Here is a 12,795-nt window from a genome sequence, read left to right as displayed (position 1 = left end):
TACCAAGTTGACCAAGTTGACCAAGTTGACCAAGTTGACCAAGTTGACCAAGTTGACCAAGTTGACCAAGTTGACCAAGTTGACCAAGTTGACCAAGTTGACCAAGAGCAGATTGGACAGACTACGAGTACTCAGACAAAATCATTAGAAAAGTTTTTATCAATTACTGAGGTACCTTCTTTGGAATGTGACACTATTGAAGTTTCCGCGTTTGATGGACTGGTCAAAGCGAAAAATCTTAACGGTGATTCTAAAGAAAATACTTCGTCAAGTAGCTATTTTGCGAGTGACAACGCCAATAGTACTGATATTGATTATACCAGCGTTCTTCCTTGGAATATTAGTCTTGATCGTTGGGCGGACATGAATACGCGACAACAAGCAATCAAAGTCAACCGGTCAGAAGAGCAGCCAGCTTCGGTTGATAATATGTTATCAGATAATTCTTTTTCTATTTTGCAGAACGCACAGGTCTCAGAGCGCCCCCAATCTAATCACAAATATTCTTCAACGCCGGCAAGACCTACCCGACGTTCTAAACGAAAAGCAGAAGATACATCTATAACGGCAAATCCAATATTGAGCATTCCAACTGGAAATGAAAATCAATCTCCGTTTGGTACAGCTCGTCGCGCAACTAGATCGCGAACTACGACAAGTATGAATTCGTTAGCAAGTCAACCACTTTCCAAAATAACTCAGACTAATTCAAAATTAAACTCTGGATATGAAAATAATATAATACCACAATATCAATATAAGAGAGGAAAACGTCCGGAATCACCCCCTCCCGACAAGCGAAAGCGTCAGAAAATTATTAAAGAAGACAGTCCACTTTGTCGTGAGCGAACCATAAAATTTGCTCAGCAGATTTCCACTATCGCTAAGTCAATCGCACATCCGCAGAACAAGCAAGAAATTAATGAAATTAGACCAATAATTAAGGTATGAAATGTGCATATATTTTTATTTTGAATAATATCCTAATTATTTTTTCTAGCCGATAGAGTATGAAATGGATGAGTATGGCAACGCTATTACGAAGGAGCCATCAGCCTTGTCAATGCAACGGGACACAGTTCGGGTTTTGCATAAACTTTATATGGGTGATAAAGAAGAAGAAGCGCCTGAAAGATATCTTCAAAAATCGACCATACTTCGATAAATGTATATTGTACACAAACTTTCATTTTGTTATTGATAAGAATTTTTAGGTGTCGAGTTTTTTTATATCCAACGTACTTGTACATTATAATGCATAACTAATATATTATATGTAACAAACTAGTTACATATGTTTTTGTTACATGTTAAATTTGTTAAGTTGAGTTATCTCGTTGCAGGCGCCACTTGCTGTCATTGTAACGATAAAGGGGATAGCCATAATCATTATAACTACTGTATAAATATCAATAATTTCTTTTAATTGAAAGCCTAAACTCAAAAAATTTTTATCGTTCCTATTAGATTTTGTGTTTTGCATATTTTCTGTATTTAGCCACTTTTGATAAAAGTTACTCAGTATAGAGAGATAGATGTATGTACGCTTGGGGAAGGGTAAGTCTGTCTCACTACGACAAAGTAATTGACGAATTTTAAATATTAATTTGATTATTTTTGTTTGGACCAAGTTTATATCAAATGGAAGCCGAACATTTAAACAACGATCTTACAAGTAAAAAGAGACGAGCAAAGTCTCCTGCGAGTGAACCAAAGTTCAAGCAATTGTCAACGCCAGAGCGTTTGCAATGTGAATATCTTCTTCCCCACAAACGGTTTCGAAGATGTAACATGACTCGTCGAGCTACAGAGAAATTTTGTGCTCAACATTTATCTGTACGTATATAGTATATATTTTATTATTAACCGTAATTATTTTAACAATTATTGATTTTAATTGGGTTGAAATAGGTTAGTGATGATCATGGAGAAGGTACAGCGAAGAATAACACACGGACAAGAGTGAAATGCCCACTTGATCCCGGTCACTCAGTCTGGCTGAATGATCTTTCTCGTCATTTAAAACGGTGTCAAAAGTCAAAGGAGAAAATTCATGCTACCTGGTTTAGGAAAGATTTTAATGTTCTTCGTCCACACCCTAATGTGATTAGTGACAACGAAGTCATAATGTTTGATGAATATCAGAAATGGATTACCTTTGTTGAAAGATTTTATGAGCACCGGATTTTAGGTACTAAATATGCTGATATTCCAAATCGGCAACTCAGTCACGATGGGTTGGAAAAGAGATTGAATGAATTGTCGAATAAGAAGCATGCCGTTCAGCAGGGTTCACTTGCAGCACAATTAGAATTTAAAGGACTTCTAACTGGCGATTACTGCTTTGTTGAGTTTGGAGCTGGGCGTGGAGAACTTTCGAGAGTGAGTAAAAATATGAATTTTTACAATTTTAGAGGGTAATAAAGACAGCTAATGATGGGAGTACTTGCATCAATCCATATTATACCGTTGTAACAACGCACCGTCTTCGCGACCGAGATTTTTATTGATAGATAGATCCGGCATGCGAATGAAGTTGGATTCTAAGATTGTTAAAGATGCGGAAGAATTTAACTCTACATTTCCTAATCCTGAAGTTAAAAGGATAAAATGTGACATCAAGGACTTGGATTTGAAACTTGAAACATTATTTGAACAACAAGGCAATAATAACGATGGATTGGTTGCAGTTTCAAAACATCTATGTGGAGCCGCGTCAGATTTGACATTTCAATGTCTCTTCAATTACGCAAATGAGCCTAATCATATACCAATAAAAGGTGTAATGATCGCCTTATGCTGCCGACATCGATGTCTGTATTCGAGCTATCCGCTCGAGTATATAGTAGGAAATTACAATGACAGCATAATTGATCCTCGTGGGTTTGAAATTATCACTAAAATGAGTTCGTGGGCCGTATGTGGCAGGAGACCGCGTTCACGCGTCGAAGGAGATCAAAATGCGCTTATTGGTGATGCTGAAAACGACGCAGATGATGAAGCTTTTGAAGATGAAGATCATAACCATGAAAGAGATGATTTTGGTCTTGAATCAGCACAGACTCATCCTTCTGGGAGATCAATTGCCGAGCGAGAAGAGATTGGATTTAAAGTAAGAGCACTATTAGATTATGGTCGTGTCAGAAATTTAGAAGATAAAGGATACCAAGTTGAGTTAGTTAAATATGTTGATAGATCAGTGTCTGGCGAGAACGTTTGTCTTTTAGCAATTCCTAAATCTTAAATGTCATGCCCATATAAATGATCAAATATTTTTTTATTAAGGCATACGTGCTATTTTATTTATCAAAAACAGAAACAATTGTATTAACTACCGAATTTGAGATCAGTAATGAATTCAAAGAATTTTTGAAATTTCTAACTTTCCACTTTAATGTACAAAAAGCAATCATTTCCAAACATTGCTAAGACTCCAATTACAGAAATTTCTAATTGATACCTATTCGTAACAGAATATATGTTATTTGTGACATGTAACAGTTTCATCGAGCAAAACGAATATAGCATAGTACGAAAGAGACTTTATGAGACAATCGGTCTTGAGCAAAAATAAAACCAGGCAAGCTCACTTAAATGAAGCTAGCTGAAAAGCTAACAAGAAGGAGATTGCCCATGTTCGTGAACCACATACCATCTTCGGAATAATAGACATTTGGTCTATAACCATCGAGGTGTAGCTTCAAACTTTTTGTTAGCAGCTAGATACTAATTATCAAAAATTCTTACCCTCCCAACTGCGTAAATATCGTATATGGGACTGACATTCACTAGCAAATTTGAAATGGTTGATTGATGAATGCTTTGGTAAGCCAATTAAGATCAGGCTGATTCCAGTACCTGTAACAATGAGATAAAGTAGAAACCGGCAATTTTACAACAGTTCATACTTTTAATTTGTCGAGAGTACTACATTACTTGAGCTTATGCGTAAGAAATTTCGTAGTATTTTGATGTTCTAAAAAAAAAAGTACACGGTGCAGTTCCTATTCAACAGGAACGACATCATGGTAAAACTTAGGTACGTGATGTTTTTTTTTTTTCATGACATTTATTGAGAGTAACGTTCCTAGAAAATTTAGATTGTGTAGTTAGTAGTTAGAAATTTACCCGGTTTTTTTTTCGTGTTCTGATTTGCGAGGTCGGTCATTGGAAAAAATTTGGAAATTCAATTCATAGCTGCGCAGTTCGTTGAAGTGTGCGAAGTCAATTAACAAATCAATTGCATTGGGTTTTAATTGTTATTTGAATTGGTTGAGCATTACTAAAGGTGAATATAAGTAATACTTACGATATAAGTTGACAAATAACTAATGAAACAGATTAAAAATGAGCGTCAACTTGTTAAGTTTACGTAGGTTGACTGTCTGCCGAGCATCCAATCCGGCAAGATTGATGTTTCAGTCTTTTAGAAGCAATAGCACTAGCAGGAACTCACAAGATTCAGAATGGAAGTTAACTTCGCAAGAACAGAGAAAAGCTGGTAACTGGTACACTTCGTTAGATTACGCAAGAAGGGTTGACCCATTAATCGATTCGCCTCATGAACATGGTTGGAAGTCAACTAACTATCGAGGGTCTCTAACCTATGTTGCTTCCATTAACCCTAATGTTGAGCCACCTCTTAAAGAGAGTGCTGATGTTGTTACTGATGAAGAACTGGTGACTCAAGCGGTTAAGAATGCTGTGCCAATCTCACCAATAGAGATCACTACCAGTCGGGTTCAAGGGAAAAGAATAAGCAATAATTTTTTGCTTGAAATTGTGCAGGATAAGACGCTTTACACTTCTCAACTCAACGCTACGAAAACTGCAACGGCACCTCGACAATCGTTTACTTTGCCTGAACGTGAGGATAGAAACCAGGAGAAATTTCAGAATTCGCCAAATAGATTTAAGGGTCAAATTTTTGAAGAAGACGCAGAAGCCATTGCTAAATTTCCAAAAGTTCCACCTTCGTGGGTTTGTGGCAGTTGTGAGACTGTTAATTATAGCATTCGTTTCACCTGCCGAAGCTGTACCACTTCTGCATCACCGGCCGATATTCGGAATGGAAGAAAATTCATGGATGAGTCTTTGAATAATGTCACTTCTGAACTAAGATGGCTTTGTGGATCATGCGGCGGCCACAATACTCAATCGAGACGTGACTGCTTCCGCTGCTCCCAACCAAGAGAAGAAGTCAATTCAACTAAATACATTCTTGTGGAGCTTTCAGAAGATACACTTCAATTTCGAAAGGAGCGATCAGAGAAGTTAGCTGAGCAAAGGCAGAATAGAAATCGCCAAGCTGAGAGAAATGGTACAGGTGGATCACGTTCTGGAGCAAGAAACCTGGGGCGACAAAGAAGAGATAGAGATGTTAAAAATGCGCCTGTTGCAAACTTGCCATATGAACTGATAGAGGTTCCAGTGAACAAACAGGATCATAAAGAATTTGAAAAGATTATGGAACTTATCGACGATTCTACTCTTTTATCGGAAGAAGATCCTTGGGAACGAACGTACGACGAATTAGCGGGAAAAGACAAGGTACAAACCTTGAAGGAACTGCTTGACAACACGAATTCAACGATCTCTAAGGAAGATTTAGCGAGTTTTTCTGTTAAGGATTTGCCCGTACGGTCATCCCCTCTTGATGTGGCAAAGCTGAAAGAGACTGCGGTTGAAAAAGAAGTTGTTAATGACGCCTATTTAAAGATTGATGAAGTTCATGGTGATTACTCTCGATTTACGACTTTGAAGGATAAGACTAGCTATGGAAAAATACTGTCGTACAACCCTTCAATCAATCCACAAACCAAGCAGAAAATTTTTGATCTCATTCAAGATTTGACTAAAAAGGGCCAGAACACAGTTTAAATTTATTTATTAATTTGTATATAATCTTATTTTTTTGTTTAAATTTAAAAGATGATTGCAGCGTGTTGCATCATTTATACCAGACCATTGTCTGCTCTTACGTTTGACAATGTCTATCCAATGAGTTTGTCGAAGGTAATTCCGTTTTTTTGATTCTCGTTTCATGAAAATCTATTCGAATTCATTTGCTATATTAGTGACGAATTACGAATACTCCATGCGTTCTATTAGTGACGATTTTTGCGTAATATGGAGATGACTAGTTCTGACGTGGAAATGAATATACAGATTTATTTGGCAAATAACTAGGCCTAAAAAATATTAGTCAGTTTTATTATTCTAGCATGAAATAAAAATCCTTGCCATTGTTTTGAACTATATCGAAATCCGGATATTCGAAGCACTTTGAAATTGAGCGACCAAACGGGAGAATACCAAAGCTTGCAGGTCATGATTTTTACAATAAGTTAAATACTCGAATTATAATGGATATTTTGACACAATGAGTTTTTGGTATTAACAAAATGTAACAGCTGGAAGATACCAATTGCTGTCCAACGTTGCAATGTGCGTACTGGTGAAAAGTATAATAATATTGTATACTTCTCGAACGAATCTGGAATTGTAGCAGAATCTAGGTTTTGTTGATCAAGTCCAGACTTAAAATATTAAACACACAATCTGAATCATTTGCTGCCTTTTTATTTTTTTCTTTTTCGAAAATATTTCTCATTTTTATTTGTTTCAGTGGAAAATAAGAATGAATCCACCTACTGCGGTACGGAATGCGGGGTCCGCACACCGAAAATCGTTATTACCAGACTTTTAATTATTCTATAAGCTACGCAAAATCTCTTGTAATTCATTCTATTCTGTCTATAGTTACCATTCCTGATGCTATCTCTCATCATTCATAGACTTCTTGCAATAGAAGAAGCAAAAGATGACATCGCAAAAACTCAAATAATCACGTGAGATGCGATGTGTGTATACTACGCACCGTTTGTATTTTTTTGTGTTAATTGTCGAACAGCTCACCAGCCTTTTGCAAAAGTTTCAAATGAGCCTCTCTAATAGTTCCGGTAACCATCTTTCTCATAAGCAAAGGAACTTGAGCAACCGCAGTTTCTGTGATCAAGCTTGAATTATCGGTTGAGCCTTTTGTGATCGTCCACGTGGCGATCGTTTTAATGCCCATTCCAGCTTCCGTGGTAACTACCATGCTTGCCACTATCGACTCGTCCTTTGGTTGGACAAATTCAAAAGTGGCAACGTAGGGAGATTTTGTATGTAATCCTAAGAACGACACAATATCGGTAACCCTGTATTTCACCGTATCCTTAATTGAGTTGGAATTTCGCTTGGGGATATTATCGGGAAGACTAATCTCCTCAAAGTCATCAACCAATTCGTTCAGCTTTATAAGAACAATCGCATTAAATAACTTCTCCGCCACTACCAATGGAGGTTGAGAAACCTCGATGAATGTGGTTATGATCGACGATGATTCTATTTTTTGAGTAGGAGTAGGCGCCATTTGTACCACTTTTTATCGACCTTCTTATGATATCCAGTTAACAAATAAATTTAAAAAATCGGAGCTTTTATGATCATACCTGATAACTAAATGGCTCTATAAACAGTTTCTATAACTGATACGAGAGTGATGTGCTCATCATGGCTCGTGTGCTAAGTACACAATTGATTTACAGGTTATGCATGAGTAATCCTCGTCCTATTTCTTTTCGCGGTCGAGAATATAAACATCGTTTGTACAATATATAACACGTTGAAGATAATCAATTATAGAAAATGTCACTCACGGCATTAAGACTACTATTTCCATATACACCGCGACGTTTTTGTTGTGGTACTCGCCAGCAATATAGAGCTTTTCGACTGGTGTCAAAATTCAGGAATAGCCCATTATCATACCAGCATACCACACGACAGAGCTCTTCGTTACCTGAATCGAGCAATTCAGAGTCTATAGAAGCTGATTCTAATAATGTTGACACTTTCAGTGAACCAAATTCAGTTAGTGCCATATCTTCGGGAATTCTATCAGTCAATGGTGAAGTTTCAAAGATTGATATTCCAGAAATTCAATCTAATAATACAAGCAATGCCAGTCATAATAAGCGACTGCAACAAAGAAGAACTTTTTATGTGTGGGTTGATATTGAAACTACGGGATTAAATTTTCCAGAATCTAAAATTATTGAAATATGCTGCTTTATCACAGACCAGAGGTTAAATTTAATAGAGAAAGTAAGTAAGACATGCTACGAACCTCGAGACTAAATTAGTAAACTTAACTACTATTAGAATGGATTTGAGGCGATAGTAGGACAGCCAAAATCTGTAATGGACTCCATGGGTGATTGGTGTATTAAAGCGCACGAGAAAAGTGGCCTAACGAAGCGGGTTCTTGAATCTACCACTACAAAAGAAGAAGTAGAGCAACAATTGCTTGAATATTTAAAAAAACATATAGGTCCAAATGAAGGTCTTCTTGCTGGGAATTCAATACATTTTGATAGAGATTTCTTATTACATGATATGCCACTTGTAAGTAGTTAATCAAACGGTATTTAGCTTCATACTAATCTAGTGTTGTTAATGTGATTAGATACCGCAATATCTTCGTCCGCGAATAATTGATGTTTCTACGATTCATGAACTGGCCAAGGCCACAACGCCAAAAATCGTGAAGGACATGCCTAAAAAGAAGTATTTACATCTTGCAAGACAAGATATCTTGGAAAGCATTAACGAATTAAGATACTATTATAATCATATTTTCAAAGCAAAATTTTAGTAGCATTTATTAGTAATATTAGTCAATTATATATTGAAAAGACTAATGGCGGTTTTTCTAACTCACAACGGGGATTTTAGTAAAAATTAGGATTTGTCATTTATTATGGTTATAGGAACTTTTAATATTCAAGCGCAATTTGATGTCTATATACTCATGAAGTACGTTAAAATTAAAGCAGGAATAAATAATTTCGCGGAGCTTCAACTATAGGCAAAATATACAGTTAACTACACTATAGACAAGTAATTTTTCCAATCTGCCTGTATATTATGTCATAATAAGAATAGTCACACCCAGGCTATAATCTAATTAAAAGATAGCTAGCTACATTCAATCCCAGAAGATTAGATCCCGGGTTAATTATAAATGTTGATTCTTCGCTAAGTACCATGATTAAAAAGTCCAATACAAATTAAACAATAAAACAGAGATTGATAAAGAATGACAAACAAATATGAAATAAAATTAAATTTAATCACGGCACTGTCTTTTTTATGTAATCGCAACCAAACCGATCGTTATCTTCTTTGAATGCAAGCAGCTCAAATGCTGCTTATCTGGTATAAGTTTTGTTGATATTGCACATAATAAATAAAATACAATTCCTTCTATCATTGCGGCGATGCACATCTATGAGATTATTCTTCTCTCAAGTCTTCCTCGACATCCTCAAAATCGTGTGGTAGAGGATGTGTTTCAACACGTTTCTTTGCCCATTGTCTTGCAAGAATTGAAGCCTTTAAAAATCGCTTGCTTGCGTATTTCTTAAAAAATGCATCATGAACGACAGGCTTAATGAGGTAATCAACCATGAGATTGCATACCGGCATAATCTTGTCCACTTCATATCCACCGGAGTAATGAACAAGATTGCGATCCCATGGCGATCGTTCTAACATATCTCTTGCCAAATACATGGCCGTTGCTGCAACCCGTGAAGGGTAAAATTTTAAAAACCTATGATCAACAAGAGCAATTTCCATAAGATACTTGGCTAGTGTACGGGTCTGAATGTCATAATTATCTGCCTTTGAATTACGACGAAGAAAGTTCATCGGATTTGGATATGAAAGATTGAAGTCAAGAACTTGCAGAATAAATGTTTCGGCGCGCAAAATTTCTTCTTCAGAATATCCACTATCAGCAACGTAAACAAAGTTTTGAATACTAGGAGAAAAAACTTCTTCGTATTTCGCTGCGATGAACATGGCCGTGATACCAACCAATTGCAGTTTCTCAAGTTGAACAACACGAATTGACAAAAATCTATCAATAATATTGACGGTAAGAAACAAGGTTTCTGGAAGTAGCCTAAACTTTGTGTGAACTTCGACCAACCAATCGACTAAAATATCTCGCATTTTCCATTGCAATTCTGTCTGTGCTTCCATATAATAAGGATCCGGCATAGTCTTCCGTTCTAGCTCAGACATGTAATCAAAAATTTCGTTCACATATTCAGCAACCATTGTGGGATCGTCCATTTCCTCGGCATCAAGGTCATCCCAGTCCTGCACTTGTTCAACCGTGGCTTTTTTAGTTTCAAGAGCATCGACCACCATCTCAGCAATTGAATTGTTTTCAATCGTCAACGAGGGGTCCTCGTTTTCTTTGTTGCCATCAGAATCATCTTCTATAACTGAGCTACCAGATAATTGATCACTTGGACGTATTTGAGTGTCCCTTTGGTTGACAGAAGTCACATTCGTTTGTCTAAGTGGAACGCGTCTTTTACGCGTCCCTACCGCGGTTGATAATACTGTTGGCTTCTTGGCGTTTGTATTTGTTGAATTATGGTCATTCAATTCGTGCGACGACCGAATCGTATGAGTTTTTGCTATGGCAGATGCCGCGGTTTTCACCATCTTCGCTGCCGGCTTGCCCGATTTGTCAATTTGATTAACATCCTTATTGACGTTACTAACATCCCCCAAAGCTGCACGCTTCCGCGTATTAGCCTGCCCTTGTTTAGATATGAGACCACTTGAGGCGGTTCCTGTATTTACTGTTTTGCTCTCTAGGGCAGCCTTAGCCCGCGTGACGCGAACATTACTCGCTTGACTAATCGCATTTTCATCCCGCCCAGCAGCTGCTGAAAGCCTGGTCGTTCGTCTCTTTAACACATTAATCAGTAAAAAGTTTTATAGTCAAGCAAACAAGTCTTAAACTGTAGCAATCAACACAATGTTAAACGTGCATTGAGTCTTGACGCAGTTTTTGCAACCTGAAAATTATCGTTTACAACCAAAAAAAAAAAAAAAGAACCCCAACATACAGTTGTAGCCATTCTGGCAATTAGGCAAGGCACAAGACTAGGCAGTGCGGGCTTGTCAATCGCAGCGAATCAACTAAGGCGAGGGCTATAACGCGAAGATTTAGCAATTAAAAATCACAAATTATCCCCTTTGGAAACTGTATAAATTTTTTTTTAAAAAAACCTGTTAATCTCTATAAGATCGCAATACTCATGTCGATTATAAAGCAACGAAAAAACTCCAAAGGTAATTATTAGATGTTGAGGCACTCACTGTTGTTTGTTCGCTGAAGTAAACAGGACCTGACTGGCAATTATGCAATACTAGTTGAATCAAGACACTTCAACTGAAAAAAGTGCCTGGAATGCAAAATACACACGAACCACTAATATAATTTTTTCCTATCTTTGGTGTTGTTGTTGATATTGATTGAAAAAAAAGAATGTATGGTGGGCGTGCAAAGGCAAGAAATAGAAAACGCGGTGGTGGTATTTAACATTTGCCGGGAATGTTGTTCTCGTCTCCATGCCAATCACTTTTGTTTACTTTATTCCGCGTTAGAGCTAGCGCGGTTTTGCAGCATTCTTTTCATAGCAGTACAACGAACGACGAACGCGTCTGACGGACTGTAAGAGACTTCTTGGATTTCATGATTTACTTGGGCTTATATTCCGTATGCACAACGTAACTTGGTTTATGTCATGGGAATTATTCTTCACCATGAACGTTTTTACTTCCTCTTGAACTTCAGGAAGATTGGTTGTAACATTTTCGCAATTTCTGGCGGATGTATTAATTTTTACAAAAACAGTTTTTCTGTGGTGCATCGATAATCTCAGGCGATAGAGAAAGCAATATATTTGTTGTATGTCACAAATATGCATTGTGCAGCCAGGACCTCCTCCTACCTGAAGCTGGATTACGGAAATCGGCATACTTTTTTACCTTATGCTAATGTAGAAAATTGTAAAGTTCAGTTGTAGGTTCAATGGATTCAGTGACCTCATTGAAGATAGTACGACTCGCAATTAAATTTACTTTCACCGTGGTCAGTGAAATCGATTTTGAAAATATTTTAAAAATAAGTTTTGTTAGCTCATTCTTTTTTATAACCGGGTTCTGTTTTCCATTTCACCTAATCAAACGCAATCAAAAAAGTGATGCATTGATTTGGTGAAAACGCAACCAACTTTCCGTCATTTCAATTATACATTTTGAACTGAAGAGCTTCGTGTCATTTTCAACCAACAATGCCGTAAAAGCTTGTCGCGCATTGCAAAACTTAGCGGATCTTGCTGGTTCGGAATCTGGAGTGAGTCAATTCGTCACAACTAAACCACCAGGTAAATTGAATCAATGCATGTGGGTTCGAGCCGCAGATAATGATTGACAGAATTCTACCAAACCGAATCAACATGTTTAGATCTTTAGTATTATCTTCAAGATCGTTGTAAAATCCTGAGGCATCTTGAAAAAAGCTGGTTTCTCCTTCACCACCTGACAAGACTTGGTTTTCTGACGCATAACCCGGATTGACGATAACGAGCTTGAGATGAAATGGTACTTCATTATTATAGAATTGTTACTTCAATCATTTTGTAATTTAACTTAAGATTTTTGTGGCTCAGCATTGTCGCGCTCTTAGTTGTGATAAGCTCTTCGAAATATCTGCATGGGCACGCAGCATGGGGGTAAGTGCATGGCGTGGCTGGCATCATGTATATACAACTCAGAGATCATATGAACTGCAAAAGCAAAGAATGCCTATTCATCATTGCAATAGCATGCGCCAGTAATCTTGTGCATGAATACCGGATCAAAAACTGGTCGGACTTG

At 37.2% G+C, this 12,795-nt stretch overlaps 5 protein-coding genes across 5 annotated transcripts in view; 4 read left to right on the top strand and 1 right to left on the bottom strand.

Moving 5' to 3' along the window:
* V1514DRAFT_181981 (uncharacterized protein) overlaps nucleotides 1–1,259 on the top strand; it is a 1,747-nt gene extending 488 nt beyond the window's left edge. The window contains exon 2 of the mRNA XM_066924599.1: nucleotides 8–1,259. Coding sequence (XP_066781309.1) covers nucleotides 8–951 — 944 coding nt within the window. The 3' untranslated portion in view covers nucleotides 952–1,259. The remainder of the gene's footprint in view (nucleotides 1–7) is intronic.
* Nucleotides 1,260–1,439: 180 nt separating this feature from the next.
* On the top strand, nucleotides 1,440–3,345 carry V1514DRAFT_336905 (methyltransferase TRM13-domain-containing protein). Its single transcript, XM_066928604.1, has 4 exons — nucleotides 1,440–1,557; nucleotides 1,632–1,836; nucleotides 1,912–2,382; nucleotides 2,444–3,345. The coding sequence occupies exons 2-4, from the start codon at nucleotides 1,642–1,644 to the stop codon at nucleotides 3,242–3,244; spliced, it is 1,467 nt and encodes a 488-aa protein (XP_066781308.1). The 5' UTR covers nucleotides 1,440–1,557; nucleotides 1,632–1,641; the 3' UTR covers nucleotides 3,245–3,345.
* Nucleotides 3,346–4,347: 1,002 nt separating this feature from the next.
* V1514DRAFT_322119 (uncharacterized protein) lies at nucleotides 4,348–5,880 on the top strand (the record flags this gene model as incomplete). The annotated part of the gene is made up of 1 exon (XM_066926096.1): nucleotides 4,348–5,880. The coding sequence occupies one exon, from the start codon at nucleotides 4,348–4,350 to the stop codon at nucleotides 5,878–5,880; it is 1,533 nt and encodes a 510-aa protein (XP_066781307.1).
* Nucleotides 5,881–7,555: 1,675 nt separating this feature from the next.
* Nucleotides 7,556–9,022, top strand: V1514DRAFT_181633 (ribonuclease H-like domain-containing protein). The gene is made up of 3 exons (XM_066924597.1): nucleotides 7,556–8,151; nucleotides 8,209–8,451; nucleotides 8,513–9,022. The coding sequence occupies exons 1-3, from the start codon at nucleotides 7,693–7,695 to the stop codon at nucleotides 8,699–8,701; spliced, it is 891 nt and encodes a 296-aa protein (XP_066781306.1). The 5' UTR covers nucleotides 7,556–7,692; the 3' UTR covers nucleotides 8,702–9,022.
* A 320-nt stretch (nucleotides 9,023–9,342) lies between these two features.
* On the bottom strand, nucleotides 9,343–10,991 carry V1514DRAFT_348893 (cyclin-like protein; the record flags this gene model as incomplete). Its single annotated transcript, XM_066929350.1, has 2 exons — nucleotides 9,343–10,818; nucleotides 10,980–10,991. The coding sequence occupies 2 exons, from the start codon at nucleotides 10,989–10,991 to the stop codon at nucleotides 9,343–9,345; spliced, it is 1,488 nt and encodes a 495-aa protein (XP_066781305.1).
* Between the last annotated feature and the right edge of the window lie 1,804 nt (nucleotides 10,992–12,795).

This window comes from Lipomyces japonicus (genome assembly GCF_038497905.1).
Source record: "Lipomyces japonicus strain CBS 7319 unplaced genomic scaffold V1514scaffold_54, whole genome shotgun sequence".
Classification (NCBI taxonomy): domain Eukaryota; kingdom Fungi; phylum Ascomycota; class Lipomycetes; order Lipomycetales; family Lipomycetaceae; genus Lipomyces; species Lipomyces japonicus.
This window is presented reverse-complemented; position numbering and strand designations above follow the sequence as displayed.

Bases quoted from the DNA above. Each gene is read 5' to 3' on its own strand.
- V1514DRAFT_336905 (XM_066928604.1), top strand. From the start codon at position 1,642: ATGGAAGCCGAACATTTAAACAACGATCTTACAAGTAAAAAGAGACGA. The intron at 1,837-1,911 runs GTACGTATATAG...GGGTTGAAATAG, and splicing joins TTTGTGCTCAACATTTATCT to GTTAGTGATGATCATGGAGA. The intron at 2,383-2,443 runs GTGAGTAAAAAT...TAATGATGGGAG, and splicing joins GGCGTGGAGAACTTTCGAGA to TACTTGCATCAATCCATATT.
- V1514DRAFT_181633 (XM_066924597.1), top strand. From the start codon at position 7,693: ATGTCACTCACGGCATTAAGACTACTATTTCCATATACACCGCGACGT. The intron at 8,152-8,208 runs GTAAGTAAGACA...AACTACTATTAG, and splicing joins GGTTAAATTTAATAGAGAAA to AATGGATTTGAGGCGATAGT. The intron at 8,452-8,512 runs GTAAGTAGTTAA...TAATGTGATTAG, and splicing joins TATTACATGATATGCCACTT to ATACCGCAATATCTTCGTCC.